The following is a 19390-nucleotide window of genomic DNA, read 5'->3' on the forward strand; positions in this document are numbered from 1 at the left end:
ATCATCATTTAGCTGAACAAGGTTTTGCAGAAGCAGCTGACAAGAGGAGCTGCGTTACATTAGCATATGCTATTGTAGCTGTACGCCGGGGAGCTATTGAATATGCAATTACTGGAACTGTGTTGTGAAGCAGAAAAGGGATTGAAAGTTTTCATCACTTTAATTGCTTTTCCGTCTGTAGACATCAGTCTAATGAAAGCGGACAAGATTTAGTTTCAGTTGACCATCGCACACTGAGATCCTTGAACTTTCGCAGCTCATTTCCCCTGAATTTTTTCAGTGGTCAGCAAGAACAAAACTTCAAATGCTCTCGCTCTGTTTTTTGCTCTTGTACCGTAGATACACGAAATATTTGAATGCCACGCTTGTGACAAAAAGTTCATCTCTACGAATCAACTGAAACGCCACATGATAACACACTCGGGTAAGACGATGACGCTGCAACGATGAGCTGACCTTTTTGCTTCATGCGTTCTCTCTGCTTCTCGGAGATAATCTCTGTTAATCTGTCACTGATCAGAGAAGCGACCGTACACCTGTGAGATCTGCAGTCGGTCATTCAAGCGTTTGGACCAGGTGACGGCTCATAAGATCATCCACAGCGAGGACAAACCGTACAAATGTAAGCTGTGTGGGAAGGAGTTTGCACACCGCAATGTCTACAAGAATCACAAGAAGGTGAGCAAGTGTATAAGATGTGAAGATCCACTTTAGATTTTTATGTTCTATAATTAGGTAAATTATGTTAACTATACCACTGTATCCAGACGATCGGTGCTTTCAAAGAGGAGATACTCCTTAAAAGTCAGTGTCACTTCAAAGCTAGAATTATTAGTGAAGCTGTGATCAATCAGGGTCTCGTTGGTTGCTGTTATCTGTGGGGTCTCTGGGCATTTCCACCCTTGAGGTTCCCTGTGTTTACTTTTGAGATTGAGCTGTCACTCAGACAGATATGTGGGGGGTGGGGGGTGGGGGGGGGGACAGACGGGTGTCGCAAAAACAGAAGCACTTTGAATCTAAAGCCCCTCAAGCTGCTTGTCTTCATCAAGTCAACAAACTTAATTGGCTACGGAGCCTTAAGCAAAATCCTCCTGCATCAATTTATGAAGCCTCCCCGACGTCCACGTCGAGGCGGGAGACGGCTTGTGTTACACTTTATAAACATGCTGCTCGATTCTCTTTGCAGACGCACTCTGAGGAAAGGCCTTTCCAGTGTGAGGAATGCAAAGCGCTGTTCCGCACCCCCTTCTCTTTACAGCGTCATCTTCTCATCCACAATAGTAAGTATAACCATTTATGTGTCCATCAGACTCCTCAAACACTGTTGACATAGAAACCCCCTATCTGGGATGATAGTAGTAGATAAATCTGCTACTATCCAGTTGAAACTGCTGAAAACTGCTCCTGTGCACATACATGAGTACAGCAATATGACCAGCTCATACATTTCCTGGCTAATTGTGATCAGCTGCAGTGGAAACACAGTTACTCCCACAGGTTTCTGTTCAGGATTCTTTGAGCTCCATGTGTTCTCCTTATAATGCCTCAGAAGCTGTAAGTAGATATCTCCTTAAAAACATAGACATCTTTGATCTTAAAGTGACGAGTTCGCCACATTCTTTCACAACATTTTAAAATAAAATTGCCCCGTTAAAACCAGCCTACTAAGTTTTACAGGCTATAGTCCTGTATTTTTACTGTTTTTATTGCCGTCTCATCCCTACCACTGTGGATATTTCCAGACGCTGTAACCCCATCAAAAGTCTCCCTGTTAAGACATCAGTTGTCTGATTGTCTGGTCCCCCCTGAATGCTTTGCTTTGACAGAAACTTTCTCCCTGGACAGTTGAGCTGCAGATGAGTCTTGGCAGGATGCATTAGTCGTCCTCAAACTGTGCCAGATAACAAAAGGATTGTAAAGCTCAAGGCATTTCCTGCTGCTGTCTCAGGCGGCAAGAAGCAATATAATATCAGGACTTTTATTATGTACCAATGGGATATAGGGCTTGAGGATTGGATGTGTGATTTCATTGTGCTCTAGGCGAGAAAACAGAAATAATGTACCAGTAAAGCTATCCAGTAATTGGCCAATGAGTAATTTTCAAAGACTTTTTTTTAAGTGCTTCTTGGTCAGTTGGATCACAGACAGAGAACCAAGACACTCAAGTGTTTACACCTGAATCTAATATGTGTTACTATCAGTATCGCTTCCATAAGAAGGTCAAAAGTCTTTCCTCGAGGTCTCTGTGTTCACCAGTGAAGTGGCAGATTTTTGAGCAAAGAGGAGAAAATGTTTCGGGGAGTTTGCCCATTTTTGGACTTGACTTTTTAAGTCCTGCATTGATGGTATATTTTCCTGCTTTTCTAGCTGAGGATGTAAAATTTAACATAACAAAAGACATGTACACGCGCGCTTTAAAACCAAGTGTAAAAACCACCCATTTCTCACATTTTGCTCAAAACTGCAGAACTATTGTGTAAATGTGCCAAAAGAAACAAAAAAGGCCATATTTTGGGGTTATTATTGTGATAGAATAACAAAATGTGTTTCAGTATTTTTCAGTTGTTTTATAGATATGAAATTATTTATTAGATCTAAAAAATGCAATTCCAGAGATTATAGGTAGATGTTGGGGTGGTGGAGGGGTTAGAAGAGAAAGCAGCAGCATATTTATAAATGTATACTTATACATTTTGCAGCATATGTGGACCATCAAATTGAGAGGGTGTGTCTGGCATATGACGTGCCTGACATGAGAGTGTGTGTGAAGCAGTGCAGTTGAAGCTACCTGCCTGAACTGGCTCACAGGCTTCGCTCTATTTAAACCTTTGGTTCTTTCATATTATGTCATCATAATTCTTAAATCCCACATTCTTTAGCCCTTTTCTGTACACGACTTTAAAGTTGCAGTGTATTCGTAACAACGTGACAAATCAGTATGTAGTTCTTGCTTTGGGTAGGGCACATTTATGTGTTTAGACCCCATTTGTAGACCTTTGGCATAACCCCTGCGTGTGTGTGTGTGTTTGCATCTAAATTAAAGTTTGTGCATGCTTATGTAGGAGCGTGAGTACCTTATTATCAGACTGAAGCCTTGCTCTGTGTTTTCATGGAATCACTTTGCGAGTGTGCCGTTGACGTTAATTACCATCACGAGAGTGTTTCCATCTAAATTAAAAAACAAAGCGAGCCTCAGCTTTCGCTGGTGTTCCTTTTCACTGAGCTGACCATCATCTGCCTTGGTAATAGGAGAATGAGTGCAAGCTTGTAACCACTTGCTCCCTCCATCTAAACTACTCTGTGGAAATTGAATGATCTCCATATAATTGAAACATCTTTTCTTGAACAATAGAAGCTGTTGTGTGGAGGCAGAGAGCCGAGGCGTGAAGGAAAACATCAGGCTTCGCTATCCCAGCAGCTGACATAACTGTCTAAAAGCTGTCTGTCTGGAGTTTTAGGCCTGTTCAGGGAAATGATTAATAAAATAGGGCATGTTTTTTAACTTTTTGACGTACAGGCCAAACATATGGCAGAGTATTTTATTTTATTGTTTACTTTGGCGTGTGTTCAGCTACACATACACAATAAAAGGCAACCAGAGCTTTTTAAAAGATGGTTGTCTGGGTTTTCTTTGTAGTTATCTGCCCACACAATAGCCCTGGTGAAATTGGGTCCCCTCTTGTTGTGCGTGATGACTCTGTGTTCAGACGTTTAACAATAGCTGAGGCTCTTGCAAATGTTCATCTTTTCCTTGCTGCAGGTGAGAGAACATTCAAGTGTGACCAGTGTGACGCCACCTTCAAGAGGAAGGACACGCTCAACGTCCACATCCAGGTGGTGCACGACGGCCACAAGAAGTACAAGTGCGACCTGTGCGAGAAGGCTTTTGTCACTCCTTCTGTCCTCAAGAGCCACAAGAAGGTGGGTGAAAAGAGCTGGAGCCAGACGACCTCAATCATACGCGGTGATTGCACGTCTGCTGGGGCTTTGTCCTGAAATTGAGTTCAAACACAATTGTAGTTGCATTTATTTGAAATGCGCACAGACATAACAGTTAGAAAATAAGTTGTGAAACTTTGCAAAGTAAATTTTAGACAGTTACTAAGATTATATGCCATTTTGAGATAAATGTTAAAGTAATGGAAGAACTTTGCTAAATTGCAGCTTAAAGCTGATTTTCCATCATCATCACTCTGCTATCAAACTAAATTGTAATAAAATCAATGGCATGGTGAACATCTATTCTAACAAAATATTTCCATTGTTTCACATTCTGTCCTGCTCCTTGCCCCTTGACACTGATTTCAACATCCATCTTGACCGTTGTTGCCTAAGCAGGCTTGGAAATCAGTTCATATGTTGATTAGAAATGGCAGTTAGTCCATTAGCGCCGCAGGCTTTCAGAGCCCCGAACAGATCTCGCTGCAGATTGCGAGCCCTAAATCTGACAACGTCCGGTGCAGTTATGGATCAAGATTGAAACCAAACAGTTTCTTGGCACACGGCAAAAGAAAATGTCTTGGAGGTTGTCTCAGAACAGTAGGGCTGAAGACAGGCATGTTGAACTGTCTCAGTGCTCGGGGTGTCTGGAGGCTGCTGAGAAATCTGGCGTTGATCAAAGTCAGGTTGTTGAGGAGATGACAACTTGCCGACTGTGTTTACACGCGTGGAGCAACCCCACTTTTGGCCGCGTTATTGTTGAAGTTGTTTTTAATATGCACTTTGATACTATGCAACTGTTTGTCTCTGCAAACCTGGCTTCACAAATAATTATCACACCCACGCTCTAACTGGAGCTCCGCTCACAATTCGGAACATATGACGAGAATCTAAAATATATGTAGAAGGATACGAATCTTTCTTAACCTCAGGAAACGTGTGAGTCAGACTTCTTATGATCACAGTAAGAGCTTACTTCCCTTTTTTAACTACCAAGGTCATGAGGCGTTTATGCAGGGCTGCAGCTGCAGGTTGATTAGAACAGATATTTTTCAATTACTGTCGTTCAGTTGGAGTTTTTGAAAAAAAGAAACTGTTAAACTTAAAAACACACACACACACACAAAAATAATCGCTTGTTTATTAAAACTAGTTGCCGGTTATGTTTTTGTAAGCTGGCCACCATCTGACGTCTTTTAGAACAGAAACAGAAGCAGCCATTGAACTGGAATAATTTGATTTAGTTCATCAAGTGAATGAATCAGTTTCACTCATCGTCCGCGTCATTAGGTACCCATGCTCAGCCAGAATTTGCCATAAACAGCAAACACCACACCCTGAACTCTGTTGTCATTTGGTAGTTGCTTCAATTCTTTCTATTAGATATAAACTGATATATCAGGTTATAATGCCAAATAAAGTCATGTTTTTACAGTGTTTATCTGTTGTGACACATTAGTTGTGCTAAATATTCAAAGATGAGGAAGAATATAACCACTTATTTCAAGAGGCAAGGTAAACCCTGGACAGGACGCCCAATAAGTGCATGTCTTTGGGAGGAAGCCGGATGACAGGAGGAGAACATGTAAACTCCACACAGAACTCAGGATCTTCTTGCTGTGAACCACCATGCCACCGTGCTGCCCATGTTGAAAGTTTCTGTTAATTTCTAAATCAGTGCATCCCTACTCACTAGATTCAGTGAGTAGTTTTTTTAAATTCAGTGAATTCAGCATTGCTGTAGTTCTACTTAGTATCAGAAATAGTTAAATAAGCACAAGAAATGTGTGTGTTTGGTTTCTTTAACACATGTAGCCAAAAACCACAGGAAACAAGGGAAAGTATGAGTTGAGTGCTTGACCCTCGAGGGTTAATCAGTGTGAGTTTATTTAGTCGGCGCAATCGTTATGGAAACATTTCGTTTGACAAATGCTGTCATCTCACCTGAACCAAGATTTTATGTTACAAGAAGGAGGAAAAATCAAATATTTCAAGGTTGAAAGTGACACTGATTTGCTGAAACAAACAGTTTTTGCTTTCTTTTCTTCTTTGCTTGTTCAAGCAAAACTGAATGGATGGCATGAATTTGAGCTTCATTTTATATTGTACAGTGCAAATGTCTCGAGCAACCTCTTCTTTCTTGATATTGTACTTCCAAGCAGTAAGACTTTCTTATCCTATTTTAAAGTGGTCTTGAGCCATAGTTCTCCAGGCTTTGCTTAAAAATCCAAGGAAACTTACCGAGTGGAAGCGGCAGGCCTAAAAAGCTATTTGCAGCAGATAAACGATATGTTTAGGTTCTTAAGAAATAGAGAAATAGTTTTGGGGCTGCTTTTAAGCCAGTGGTTTGGGAATCTTGCCTAAATCAGATTTTTATCCATGAGGAAAGCATCTGTTTGGCAACAGCTTCATTTATCAGTATGACAACGATCCCAAACAAAGTGCCAGTGCAGTAAAAACATACCTTGGAACACACAATGGAACATTATAAGTCATGGACTGGCCTCCCCATTACTGAAGCAGTGACAGAAAATGGAATAAAAACCACCCAAAATCTAAAGAAAAGCTTTGAATGTCCTCCGGGAAAACTATTCCTGAAGACTACTTAAAGGCTTGCCTAAGAGAGTCTGGGCTGCGTTAAAGAATGAAAGTGGTCACAGAAAGATTGACTTTGAAGCTCATTAGAATTTTTGCCTTATTTCCTTTGATGTTTTTATATGTTTCAATACATTGCTGCCCCTAGTTCCCATTTTCTGAAGCAGAATATAAAGAAATGAAGGGTGACTCAAGCACTACTCTGTGTGTGTGTGTGTGTGTGTGTGTGTGTGTGTGTGTGTGTGTGTGTGTGTGTGTGTGTGTGTAATGGTAGCTTATGTAAATGAACAGTAATGTACATATCTGGCAGAACAGGACAGCGGATTCACTGAGCTCTCTTGTATTACAGTAAATACTTTATCCTCAGTGAGCCTGAATTTAGGTTCTACATAGGGGGTGTGTGCGCTTGTGTGTGTGCGTGAAAGCATGTATGTGCACACAATGTGTGTTTTGCAATCTTATCTCTTTTAGTGGCATGCTGGAGGAATGTACAGATGAATGAAAATTGCCGGGTTACTCTGAATAGATACAGACATAAAAATCATTGTCATAAAAGAAATCCCCAGCCAATTGCACGTTTGTGATTTGAGACGTGATGTTCCCATGTGAAATCGCAGACGTCACTGCGGGCTGTCTGTTTATAAAGGTAGAATATGAATTGTATTTTCTCTGTTTGTATTAAATAATGCAACATTGCTCCATCTGGGATGCATGTGTTCATATAAATGGATTTGTTTGTGCTTGTTTGTGCGAGACTGAGTGTGTGTGTGTGTGTGTGTGTGTGTGTGTGTGGATGGAGCCTTTGTAACGAAACACCAGAGGTGTCAGAGGGACACAGTGGGGTGACGGAGGAAAGGATGGGGGCAGAGAGGAGGTGTTCCTGCATTGTTGTACTGCTGTTGAAACTGTCGCTCTGAGTTTGAGCCTTTCATACTCACGATTATTCTCGGGAATTTACAACAGGCCAGCAGGAAGAATTTAGAGTGTACTTTTCAGCAAGGAGCGGAGTGAGGGGGGTAGGGTGGGGAAAGGTAGAGGAGCTAGTGCACTCTTGCCACATGTTCTTCTTCTCTGTTTGCATGTGCGGCCCTTATGGGTCCATGGAACTCACCACGGTGGACAGCTGGGAGGTGAAGGGAGAGGAAGAAGAGGGAGAAGAAAAGGTCTCTTGGGTTTTGGACCCTGGCAAATGTGTATCGTCTGAATTCTTTGATCCAGCAAGCTTGCAGAATCAACTGTCATGTGAACATGAGCATCTCCATTTACTTGCATTATGAGAACTTGTTTATTCTGGACACAGTCATATAGTTCTGGAGTTGCTTTTACCAAATGAAAAAAGCACTAAAATCTGAGAGTGTTTGGTTGAACAGATGTATTCTAAGACCCGAGTATGAAAAAAAGCCCCTTAATTATCTTTTTTGATAACTTGGTTATGGACACATGTTCTGACTTTGAAATCCAGTTATTACCATTGATCACATTTTACTTTGTAATGTAGCAAAGATGTTAAAATGTGAATTTTCTAAATTTTTTCCTTAACATCCACCATATGTCTCTTTTATCATTTCTCTGCCAGACACACACGGGGGAGAAGGAGAAGATCTGCCCATACTGCGGGCAAAAGTTCGCCAGCAACGGCACGCTAAGGGTCCACATCCGCAGCCATACAGGTCAGCGGCCCTCCGTGGTTCAGTGCTTTGTTAAATCGACTTTACAGCCGCTGCACCTGCATTGGAAGTTGCAGAGTAACATATCAGTTCAGATTAGTACAAACTGATTAATTTGCAGTGCTTTCATTTCACTGAACTTTGTTTCATTTACTTTATTTATGATTATATTAAAAAGGTTAGTGTTTATTTAAAGTGTTTGGTTGGAAATTTGTTACCAACGTTATTCCTGAATTGGTTGGAAGAAGAGGCGAGCGCCTTAAAGCAGGACATCAGAGGCAAGTGTGTGCTTGTTCAGAACGCAAATGCTTAATCAACAGGCTGAAGTCATACGCAGGTTGACAGCTAGCATAGCAAGGAATCCAAGCGAAGAGCAGGCAAAAGGTTAAATCCAGAATGAGATGAAACAGGGAACTGTGTGGGAAAAATACACAAGGAAAAAACTAGAATAAAAATCAAGCCACAAGCAAATTCCTGTGAAGTACAAAGGCAGTCTGGTAGGGAGCAAATGCAAGCAGGAGAGTCCATAGAGTTTTGATTACTGGGCATACGTGATACCATTTGGGAAGAAGGTGGGAAATGTAACCTTGCAGAACTTGCTCCATAGAGTTGCATGTCCTGGGAGATCATATAAATGTGCTTTAAAGTCAGATTGTGAAAACAGAGTTCACACTGTAGCTGTTTATTATCTTCACATGCATGACTTGGTGTCAGGATTTCTGCAAATGAATCCATCTTCTAGGTCACTCGTATGTGAAGTAATTAAAAAAAGCAGAAAATAGCAAAAAAGCATTACATCATGCACATATTTTATGGTTTTACTTTCTGAGCGCAAAGTTAGATGAGAAGATCAAAACCACTCTCGTGTTTGTAGTTAAATATGAAGCTACAACCAACAGCTGGGTAGCTAAGCTGAGCATACATAAACCCTGGAGTTAAGGACAAACAGCCTGGCACCGTCTCATGGTAACAAAATCCAACAATAAGCACCTGCAAAGTTCACCAACTGAACATGTTTTGTTTATGTTATCCATGTTCACAGCCAAGAATTAGTCTAGCACATACATTCTCATAAAACCACTACTTGTAGTTATTTTTGTGCACAATTAACAAATGACATGTCTTATAATCTGCTTGCTGTGGCTTTATATCGAATGCACCCACACGAGATAGATGTTGTCTCACAAACAGACCCGTTCCTCGTTTGTTCTTCGTAGTATCCGTAGATCCTGTAGATCCAAACGCTCCTGTCCTCCCACCTTCGCTCTGCACATGTTACATCTAAGCAGTGAGACGGAGTGCATTTTAATGTTAGAAAATGGCAACGTGTTGGAGCGCTGGTTGCACTATCCTTTGCACCACCACAAAAATAAAGCCCTGCATGTTCATTAAACTGCCTTAAACTGGAAAGCTACACATTCCTGTGCGTTTCCTTACCAACAGACTGGTGCAGAGACCTGGCACGGCCACACACACACTTCTTGGCCTCACTCCCTCTTCTTCTTTCTGTCTGTCTCTGGAAATCTTCTTTTCCTCACTCCAACTTAAACTTCATCCACTGCTATTTTTTCCTCAGCCGTGTCCTCTTATTGTTGTCTGTCTATTTGAGCCTTACCTGTAGTAAGCCTCTTAAACTCAGTAAATGCAGTTTTTTATGAAGCCTACCTAATGTAATCAATGTTTAAACCCATTAAAGCTTCATCTTCCTTGTAGCGTTAGCTCCTCAAATTTAGGAATATTTGTGGAAGCCTGTTAGACTTTCTGTCCACCTGATGTATGTTTGAATTGCCATCCACAGACAAGCGTACCACGCTTTGTCAACAGCCCCCTTTGTATCTGTGTGTGCGTGCGCTGTGTTTGTGTGTTTGCGTACATGTGTATGTGCGAAGGACAAACCAACAGAAAGGGTGAATGTATACCAGTGTGGTCTGCAGCCCAGTCTGATCGTATTTATATAGAATAAACAAAAGAGAGGAATGCTGGGGGAGGGGTGGGAGCCTAGGGGACACCTAAAAGAAAGAAAGGAGGAAAGAGAGAAAAGACCACTCCAAGAAAGCATCTAGCCGGATGACCCTTGACCCCGACTAGCTGTAAATCTGTCCCCTCATTCTATAGGCCGGGTTTTTTGTTGTTGTTGTTATTTGTTGTGTTTTTGGGCAAAAGGGAAAAAAAAAAAAGCTCTGGTGAACAGCGTGAGTCGTTCCCTGAGCGACAACACTAACAAGAATCATCTTGTTCTCACACAGTGAAGAGTGATTTCACACAGCTCATGTAGCTCATCTGTGAATATATAGATAAAATGAGCCTGTTAGTGTAAGTACAGATCTCCACAACCGCTTTCTGTTCCATGGGTGATCTCCTAAGAAGGCCACTAGCTGAGTTAGATGCCTGTAAATCGGCAGCTCCCCTGGATGGAAGGCGGGAAAGCTTGATCTTGTTTGTCTTTCCTGCTTCACAGGAAAAAGACAGCATTGATTGTTTACCTGCTAAACACAGAGGACTTTGTAAGGATTCCTTGGAGATTTCCGTCCCGTATCACTTTACCATCAAACACTACGGAGCATTATGAGAGAAACAGGCGAATAACGAGGATAGAAAAAGTGTGAAATGGATTAAAGGGAAAATTGAAAGAAAATCAACCTGAGAGCATAAAATGTTTTGGAAGAGATGTAGCGCATATGTGACTTGGATTTAGTTTTAGTTTAATTTTGTTAGAACATCATGTTGGGCAAATTAGTTTTAGTGCCACAAAGACAGGCATCTTCTCACAGAGCACCCTTTATGAGATCACCCATAAAATGCGAGCTGTCAAAAAGCTGGATGAGGACGCTGTAGAAGTCTGTAGTCATGATGGATGTTTCTATCATTTTCTAAATTATTCTGTTTGGCCCTGTGATGGAGTGAATATGTTCTAATCCACATCACAGCTCAGTGAGAGCAGATTTTCCCACCACGTGTGCCATGAAGTGGTGAATAACCATAGTGGGGTCATGAAAATTATTTGTGCCAAGGGAAAATGTTGACAGAGCCCAGTGACTTGCTGTTATACTGACATCATAGGACATTTCAAGTTGGCAACGAGCAGTGTAAGCCCATGAGCTGCGTAACAACTAATTGGAGTGTCATTTTTAACCCTTTAAAAATGACACTCCAACAGTCAGACTTTTGACACGTGCACTGGTCTCCAGTGTACCATTCCTTTTTGACCATAAAGGAAATTGTGTTGTAAAATTAAGTTCATAATCACCCACATAACCAACTAATTACAAGCACATTTTTAATTAAATTTAACAAGAAGAAAGAAGACAACAAAACATGAGCTTTAAAGCTGACCTGACTTTTCCACATTTTCTGTCATACATAGTGTGTGCTCAGTAAAAATGGCCAGTTTTAAATAGTGATGTCAGCTTATGTGCAAAGGATCCCCTGTGAGCTAAAACATGAGCCTTCAGGTGCTCTAAATGCTTGCCGTTTTGCTCTATTTGATGTCAATTAGTGGGATTTTTGGGGTACATTTTAAACAGCACCCGTGTGCTCAAGGTTCTGCGTAAGATTTTGGCTTGAATATGTACAAGATTTCAGAAGTTTCCATTCCCAATTAAGAGTGAGGAATGATGTTCTGCTTGCAGAAGCCATGCGATAGAGGTAGCCCATCCAAAGAAAGATGACCTAGGCTACGCCTATACTAATCTGGATAAATTTGAAAAAGGTGTTTTCGTCTAAAAATGCACCACGTCCACACTATCGTTTTCAGTCATTTCTGAAGAGTTTTTCATCCACACTGAAACGACTGAAAACACTTACTTTCCCCGCGGATGCATGAAACGTAAGATGATTCGACCTGCCTCATTTCAGTCTGCCGTTTATTTATGTTCCGGCTCTTTGAAACATCACGGAAAAATGTCGAGGAAAAGCACCGAGTTTTTTAAATAGACTGACAATGAGGTGGAGTTCTTGCTGCGAGTAACACAAGAGTACAAAGTTGCAAAAGCGAGTGAGAATATAGACTGGGAGACGTACCAAATACACTGAAATTAACATTCCGTCTTCTTTGAAGAAAAGCTATGAGGAGCATGTACAAACTGATATCAATCTTTAATAGGGCTGAGAAAAATGGGGAAAAAACAAAACAACTGCCGTACAATGCCGTCCGCCATCTTAGTTGAATTGGTCACATGACTGCATCATATGACTAAAATGCGTCATCGTTTTTGAAAGCCTCCGTTTTTCACAATCCACACTGCAACACGAAAACAGCTTTCAAATGTATCCACTTTTGGGAGCGTTTTCAAAAAGCTCAGTTTTCCTTGACCAAAAACGCCGTCTCAGTGTGGAAGGCCAAAACGGAGAGAAAAAGATGTGTTTTCAAACGAAAACGTATTAGTGTGGACATGTCTTTAAAGGGAGGTTGGCGTTTAGGAACGTTTATTGTTGCCGTTGTCACCCTTACAAATGCTGCAGCCAGTTTGTTATTTATCGTAGTTTCAATTATCTATCAGTGTAGGTGCCTAGAGATTCCCAGATTACATAGTTGGAAACATCCTGAGAATGTGAGGAGGAAAAAAAACTCGGAACAAACATGGAATAATCTTGCTTCCTGTTTCATCTTTCTCTTTTCCTATACCACTGCTGATGCAGAGATCTTTATCTTAGTTACAGACATTATAGTTTTCACATGCAACAACTAATGTGGTGACCACAAACAAGGATTTAAAGGGTGGCTGCAGCACGCCAGGGAACAGCAGAAGATAAATAAGGATTAATTTGAACTGAAAATCATGTAAAACTACTCTTGTTGTTGGAGCTATAAGTGAGCGCAATAAGTCCTGTTTAAATGAGATGGGATGCATCAACACCACTATGTGTCACCTAGCACGATTGGGTTAAAAGGAACACATTAGCCCTAAATACCCTTAGATTAATCAAGTACTGGAACAGAACAAGGTTAAGCACACAGAGAGACATTGGAGAGAAGATTACTCTAATCAGATTTCTAATTTAAGCATCATCTTGTACGGCTTAAAGAAAACAAATAGTCAAGTTATTTGTAAGAGAGGGATCTTTCTTAGAGCTCCTTTTCTTAAAAAAAAATATTTTCTGGTTGTGGTGCAGCTCGGTTCAGAGAACTAAGAAAAGCATCAAACCACCATAGCTGTCTTCATCTTTGTAGTTTTAGCTTTAATTTGTGTCATCTGGTTGGATAAATTAGATCTAAATAGATTAAATCACTGCCAGGCTTTGTGTGCGCACCGTCTGGTTATATGCATTTGTGTATGTTTTAATAATCCACATTAAAAATATGAAAATGATTCGCTAAACAGAAGCTTGACTTTAGCCCCTCATGCTGATAATAGATATTAATTAAGGCTTAAGTGACAAAACATCAATAACATTACATTTTTTCAGCTTACTGTAGCTTTTCTACTGTATGACTTATATCTATTTCCACAATCTGAGAGCCAGTAATCTAGTCTGCTAACTTAGTCTCTGGGGACAACTTTTAGGTTTTTGATATCAGTGGTCAAAGCTTCCTGTTTGACCTGTTGTTATAAATGTTGCTGTATTGTTATATTTAAATCATTGCCAGAAAATAACCAATCAGTGTGCGGTTACATTTTGACAATCACAGTCCCTCTTTTGCTCACCGCACATATTGTGCGTCTCCATGCAACTTAATCGTGATTGGTCAGTAGAACTCACACTACAGGCTACAAATAGATACTTTGTATTCACAGGCGTGTATCTGCTTATGGAGATTACTCTTTTCATTAAGCACATTTACATACAAATAACCTGTTAATGTCATCATGTTTAACAGCTTGATAAACCCTGCCACGCCGACAATTTGAAAAGCCTGAGATCTCAGCCATGCAGGCCACCAGATAATCATTAGTGCCAAACACTGCATTCTAATATTAACAGGTTGTATACAGTAGATAATGTAAATACAGCTCTCTGTATATGGTTTCCACAGATGTAGAGCAAGGGCCAGTAAATGCTAGCATTTACTCAGAGGCGTGCGCTGCAGTTGTGTGCTCTGTATAACGTTGGTAAATCATTGCCACCTGAGTTTTGTAACATTTGTATAATTACACAGATGGCCGTGCCAGAAAACTAATATTCAATGTGCTTTTTTTAAACACTGGGTTGCTGTAATAGAGATTGCCCCCTGGCACAAGATAAGAAAGGCTCTGTTCTTTGTACAAATAAGTTTCTCAGCGAGACCACAAATTATATTAGAAGCAATACACATAGTAATACTATAATGTTTTAACTCATACTATCCATACTGCTGGCACAGCTTGGAGGTTACTAATTGTCTTGATCATGGTATCATTTTTTATAGTAATTATATGCAGCCCATATTTTGATGTTTTTAAAGCTACACGTTTCAGCTTGTAGCGGTCTCACGCCAGAACAGCTGCCCCTGAACTGACATCTGGCAGAACTCTGGAATCACTGAACCTATTTACGTACAGATGACTTTGTTTGTCTTGACTGTGGTCATGGTTACAATCTTGTAAAGCAAAATCACCATGTAGTGAATTATTGTTTGTCTCGATGATGAATAGTACGTCACTGTTGCATGGGTGTTGAGATGGTTAATTTGGATTGAGGGCTTGGTTTTGAGGTACGTCTGGATCAGATCTGCACCATGTGTGGCGAGGCTCAGGCACGGACTCGTCTCGATAGAGGTACCTTGGTATGGTACTTTGAGCGAATTGTTTGAGGAAGTGGTGAAAACTTCTGAGCCCTTTGCTATAATGGAAAGGTCAAGTGTAAAAGTTGTTGGACGTTCCTATGGCTCATCAAAGGCAATCTCTTATCATCTTTAACACACTGATATCACGTTACCTCCCTGGCCCCTGTCGGCATGTGGCACAGAGCGGAGAGAAGGACAGCGGAGGGCCACTGTCTCCCCCAAACTGGAGGAAGCCAGGAATTAATTTCTGATGGACAGCGCTAATGTCTTTCAGACTGGAGCCCCGAAGCTACAAAGCATTCTCCATAACACGAACGCCGTGCGGCAGGCAAAACGACAAAGCCGACCATCTGCTAACCAGATACACGGCCGTATGCGCACACATATACAACGCACGAGGGGTGCCAAACGGATCGATTAGCAGACAAGGAGTGTGAGGGCCACAGCAGGGGGCTGGGGGAGACATCCAGGGTCAAAGAGATGGTGTACTGTTTCAGCACATGCTAAATCAGTTACCATCTCCACACACATAAAGCCCTGGCTCAGTGCTGCAGCCACCCCTCATAATCCCCAAACAATCTGGCTCAATCTGGAGAATAAGTGGAGGGTTTCTAGTTACAGTAACACTCGGCAGAACAGACGCTGAATAATAGAGACCAATGTTCCAAAGTTACTGCTTTGGTTTCCAAGTAGCATTTGTTTATTTCCTGTTCCGCTAAGAGATTGAGGGGTTCTTGTTTTAGTCCAATCAGACTGAAACCCTGGAAAAGCCTTGACTGTTGAACAGAACTGATTTTGAGTAGGGTGTTTGAAGAGACCATATTTATTACTGACCTCTTTTTAAAATATTGGATACCATCAATTAATCTGTTTGTAGTTTCTTGATGAAACACACATGTTCAGAACCAAACAATGTATAGGTTAAGTAGGTGAATTGGTATGCACTTGTAGCAACACTCAGTGTTAGCAGGGTGTGGTTGTCTGTGCTGTATATTTGCTGACAATAGCCAGCTCCTGGGAGGGATGTGATCCAAGCTGCAGAGTACACTAGCACTCTGTGCTCTGGTGCTATTAGCACACTAATGCCTTCCCCAGGACTCCCCAAGGCTAGCGCTGGGCCTTAACCTGATACCACACATGCTACATAAGACATAGGGTTTGTCTGAAAACACATCTGGGATTCAGATTTTCCTGTTTGTCAACAAAAGGCCTCCTAGAGGCTGAAATTGCTCAGAAGGGGATTTTGGGACAGAATGCCGAGCTGCCCTCGTGCACATGTTTCAGTACGTGTAATCAGTTCACATATGTCACATAAATCCTTTGCACACCAACCTGAGGTTACACGTTGTATTACTAGAGCGCTCTTCCTCATGCCTCTTTAAAGCTGTCTTGCGGATGGGTGGGTGGGGTTATGGTGTGTTTAGAGCCCAATTTGTATGTTTTGCACATGACAGCTGCTGTAGCTTTAATGTTGAAAGATGCAGGCTTTGTAGGATGTGTTAAGAATAAAGCCCTCGACCTTCTGTTTTTGTAACTTAGTCTTTAGAAAATAATATAAAAAAATTGCCATACCTTGCCCAAGCTTTCATTGTTGAAACAGAGATGGACCTAATGGTAGAAACAGAAGCACAAAATCACCCCAACACAGTCCTGTTTATAGCGGTAGGATAATATTACTCGTCTATTCCCGAGATGGATTTTCTGATTTAATAAGCATCTCTGCATTTTGAATCCCACGGAAACACGGCTAATTAACCTTATTACTTAAAGGGGTAAAACATCTCCCCCATCAATAAAATTCCTTGCTTGCCTGTTCAACAATTATTCACTAAAGAGAGATTACTGTGAAGCTGATAAGAAATTAGATGCTTGTAGTGAAGAAATGAACAACAAATGTGTAGCTTTAGGTATCTGTTTTTGATAGCGTTTCATTAAATAGTACTGTGAGCACTTGCGGGCAGAAATATATATATATATATATATATATATATATATATAAATTCAGCCAAGTTTCACATGGAGAAAAAAAATCCTGATCACTGTGATTTCCTGATGTATCTGTTTTCTAGACATAGGGGTGAATTTAATGTTTAGTTTGCAGAGTATGAATTAAATTAGGCAATAATGGAACCTGCATTTTTTGTCAGTTTTTGTACTGTATTATCCTGTCAGAATCTTTAATTTCAGCACAGTCGTATAGGTTACCTCATATCCCTTCTATAGATTAGAAATCCATTCTGTGACTCTTATCTGGCCCGTCGATCAGTGCAAGGTAAACAGATCCATGTGTCAGTGAACCGTTTGACTGACAGCTTGTCACTTTCTCTTTGTCATCAGCGGTGTGTGCTCAGATAGGATCTGCAGGAGGTTGGCTTAAATGTTTTTGATCCAACCAAGAGAAGCCACATTGCCTGTGATGTGCTCCTAAATGGTTGGCCAGTTGAAGCTAAGATAGCGAGCCAACACAAGCTTTAGCTCTGCAGTGGAAAGACAGTGTGCATCACAATGAATGAGAAGTTCTTCACCAGTAACCAGGTCAAATTTGTATTGGGGCAGGACAAAAACACAGTTTACTGAATAGGACAAAGGCAGCAGAATATATGAATAAGCAGGGGTAGTTTTAGACATCAAACCCAGCGTCGAGAAATGGTCAGAATGGGGAAAAAGTGATTTAAATGATTTTAACCTCCTAGGACCTGGCATTGACAAATGTGGACATCACATTTTGGGATGTCTAGACCAAAATACTAAATTTTGCTCTACAACGGCCTGATATCCACTTACGAGGACATTTTACTGCCACTGTTCTATTGAAATTTCAAATGAATGTCCTCTTATGTGGATCTCATTTTTCTCAGAGACAAAAATCAGGTAAAAAAAAAAAAAATCTGGAAATTCTTTGTTTTTACATTCATCAGGTCCCAAACAGCCCAAATAGCAAAGAGAATTTAAAAATGCATGCCATGTAAGAGTTGGGGTCTTAGGAGGTTAAACATGACATGGCTGTTTGGTGTCTGAGTATTTCAGAATCTGCTGATCTACTACGAATTTTACTGTAAATCATCTTTAGGGTTTACAGAGAATAGTCTAAAAAAGACTAAATCTCTGGGTGAAAATGCCTTCTTGATGTCAGAGGTCAGAGGAAGAATGGTTAGACTGCTTTTAGCTAATAGCCAGGCAACAGCAACTGAAATAACCACATGTTACAATCAAGGTATGCAGAAGAGCTTCAAATAAACAGCATATTTAACCTAGACGCACATGAGCTACAGCATGAGAAGACAACACCTGGTGCTACTCTACTCCTGTCAGCTAAAATCAATCACAAGTTAGGCAAATGAACCTGTCGATATCTGATGACTCCACTGTAGTTTTCACAGTTTCCAAAGCCATCCACTGGGCCAGATTAGTCACATGTTTGATGGTCCCAATTAAAGGCTGTACACAAAGTAGTTACTTTCATGCCATTTATTTGCATGTGCAAGAACTAACTGCACTAGTTCTTGCACTGATGGTAGCTGTATCTCCCGACCTCTGTGCTGCTAGCGCTAGCCTTAAAGTGAGCAGCATACGTGTTCTTTCATATTTTCTTTGTGGGGTTCTTTACAAGTGATGCCTTACTGATATACGTACGAGTTTCAAAAACTGTTTACTCCTCTGTGATGCCATATCAAATTCATATACATATATGATGTATTATGGTGTTCCTTTCCTAGGTGAGCGCCCATATCAGTGTCCTTACTGTGACAAAGCATTTAGCAAGAACGATGGCCTGAAGATGCACATCCGCACACACACTCGTGTAAGTTTTTCCATTTCTTACTGAATTTTTCTTTCCTGTCTTTCCTAGTTTTGTATTGTTCGTTAATACTAACCATTGTACACGAAATGAAGCTGTTATACTCTTGGCTGTCACAGACAAAAGCTGACTGTTGTGGATGAATTATGGCGATGCCCAAAGAGCGGTTTCCAGACCTTTACCTTGTTTGCGTGTATTGTTTTGCCTTTTGTAGTATTTTTATGACTAATTTATGGCTGGCACAAACAAAAGATGTCCTTCTTTATATGTCCCATCCCACATTTTGAGACAATCCCCCCCAATTTTCTCAAATGTGGGACATTCTATAGCACATGCACTTTTCTAAAGTCTGGCTTTTACCTATAAAGGGAAAGCTTTTTACCCCTCAGCTGTCACCCTGTTGGGCAAAAAACAACATAGAAGTTTTAAATTGATACCTTAGGTGTATCAGCTAAAAATGTTAGACATGTTTGAATCTCAATGAACTCAACTTTAAGGTCAGATACAAAGTCTCCTCAAAATCTTGTGAATGCAGCATCTCGAGAAGGAAGTGACCTTGAATTTGGAAGTTTATACTATAGGTGCATCTACTAGGAGGCTGAGGGGTACTACAGACTGCCAGTACTTTTATTATAGTCAGAAAGTTAGTCTGTCTAATGCCACCAAGGAAATGTCCAAATAACCAAA

At 40.8% G+C, this 19390-nt stretch overlaps 1 protein-coding gene across 2 annotated transcripts in view; it reads left to right on the forward strand.

Moving 5' to 3' along the window:
- Positions 1 to 19390, forward strand: part of prdm5 (PR domain containing 5) — a 40605-nt gene that overhangs the window by 11402 nt on the left and 9813 nt on the right. For both annotated transcript variants that reach the window (XM_085348287.1, XM_085348288.1), the window contains exons 9-14: positions 340 to 424; positions 521 to 678; positions 1187 to 1280; positions 3761 to 3921; positions 8111 to 8204; positions 18621 to 18706. In XM_085348287.1, coding sequence (XP_085204413.1) covers positions 340 to 424; positions 521 to 678; positions 1187 to 1280; positions 3761 to 3921; positions 8111 to 8204; positions 18621 to 18706 — 678 coding nt within the window. The remainder of the gene's footprint in view (positions 1 to 339; positions 425 to 520; positions 679 to 1186; positions 1281 to 3760; positions 3922 to 8110; positions 8205 to 18620; positions 18707 to 19390) is intronic.

Source organism: Diplotaxodon limnothrissa, linkage group LG23 (assembly GCF_057381915.1).
Source record: "Diplotaxodon limnothrissa isolate DT_005_m linkage group LG23, D_limnothrissa_male_GT1.1, whole genome shotgun sequence".
NCBI classification, from domain to species: Eukaryota; Metazoa; Chordata; class Actinopteri; order Cichliformes; family Cichlidae; genus Diplotaxodon; species Diplotaxodon limnothrissa.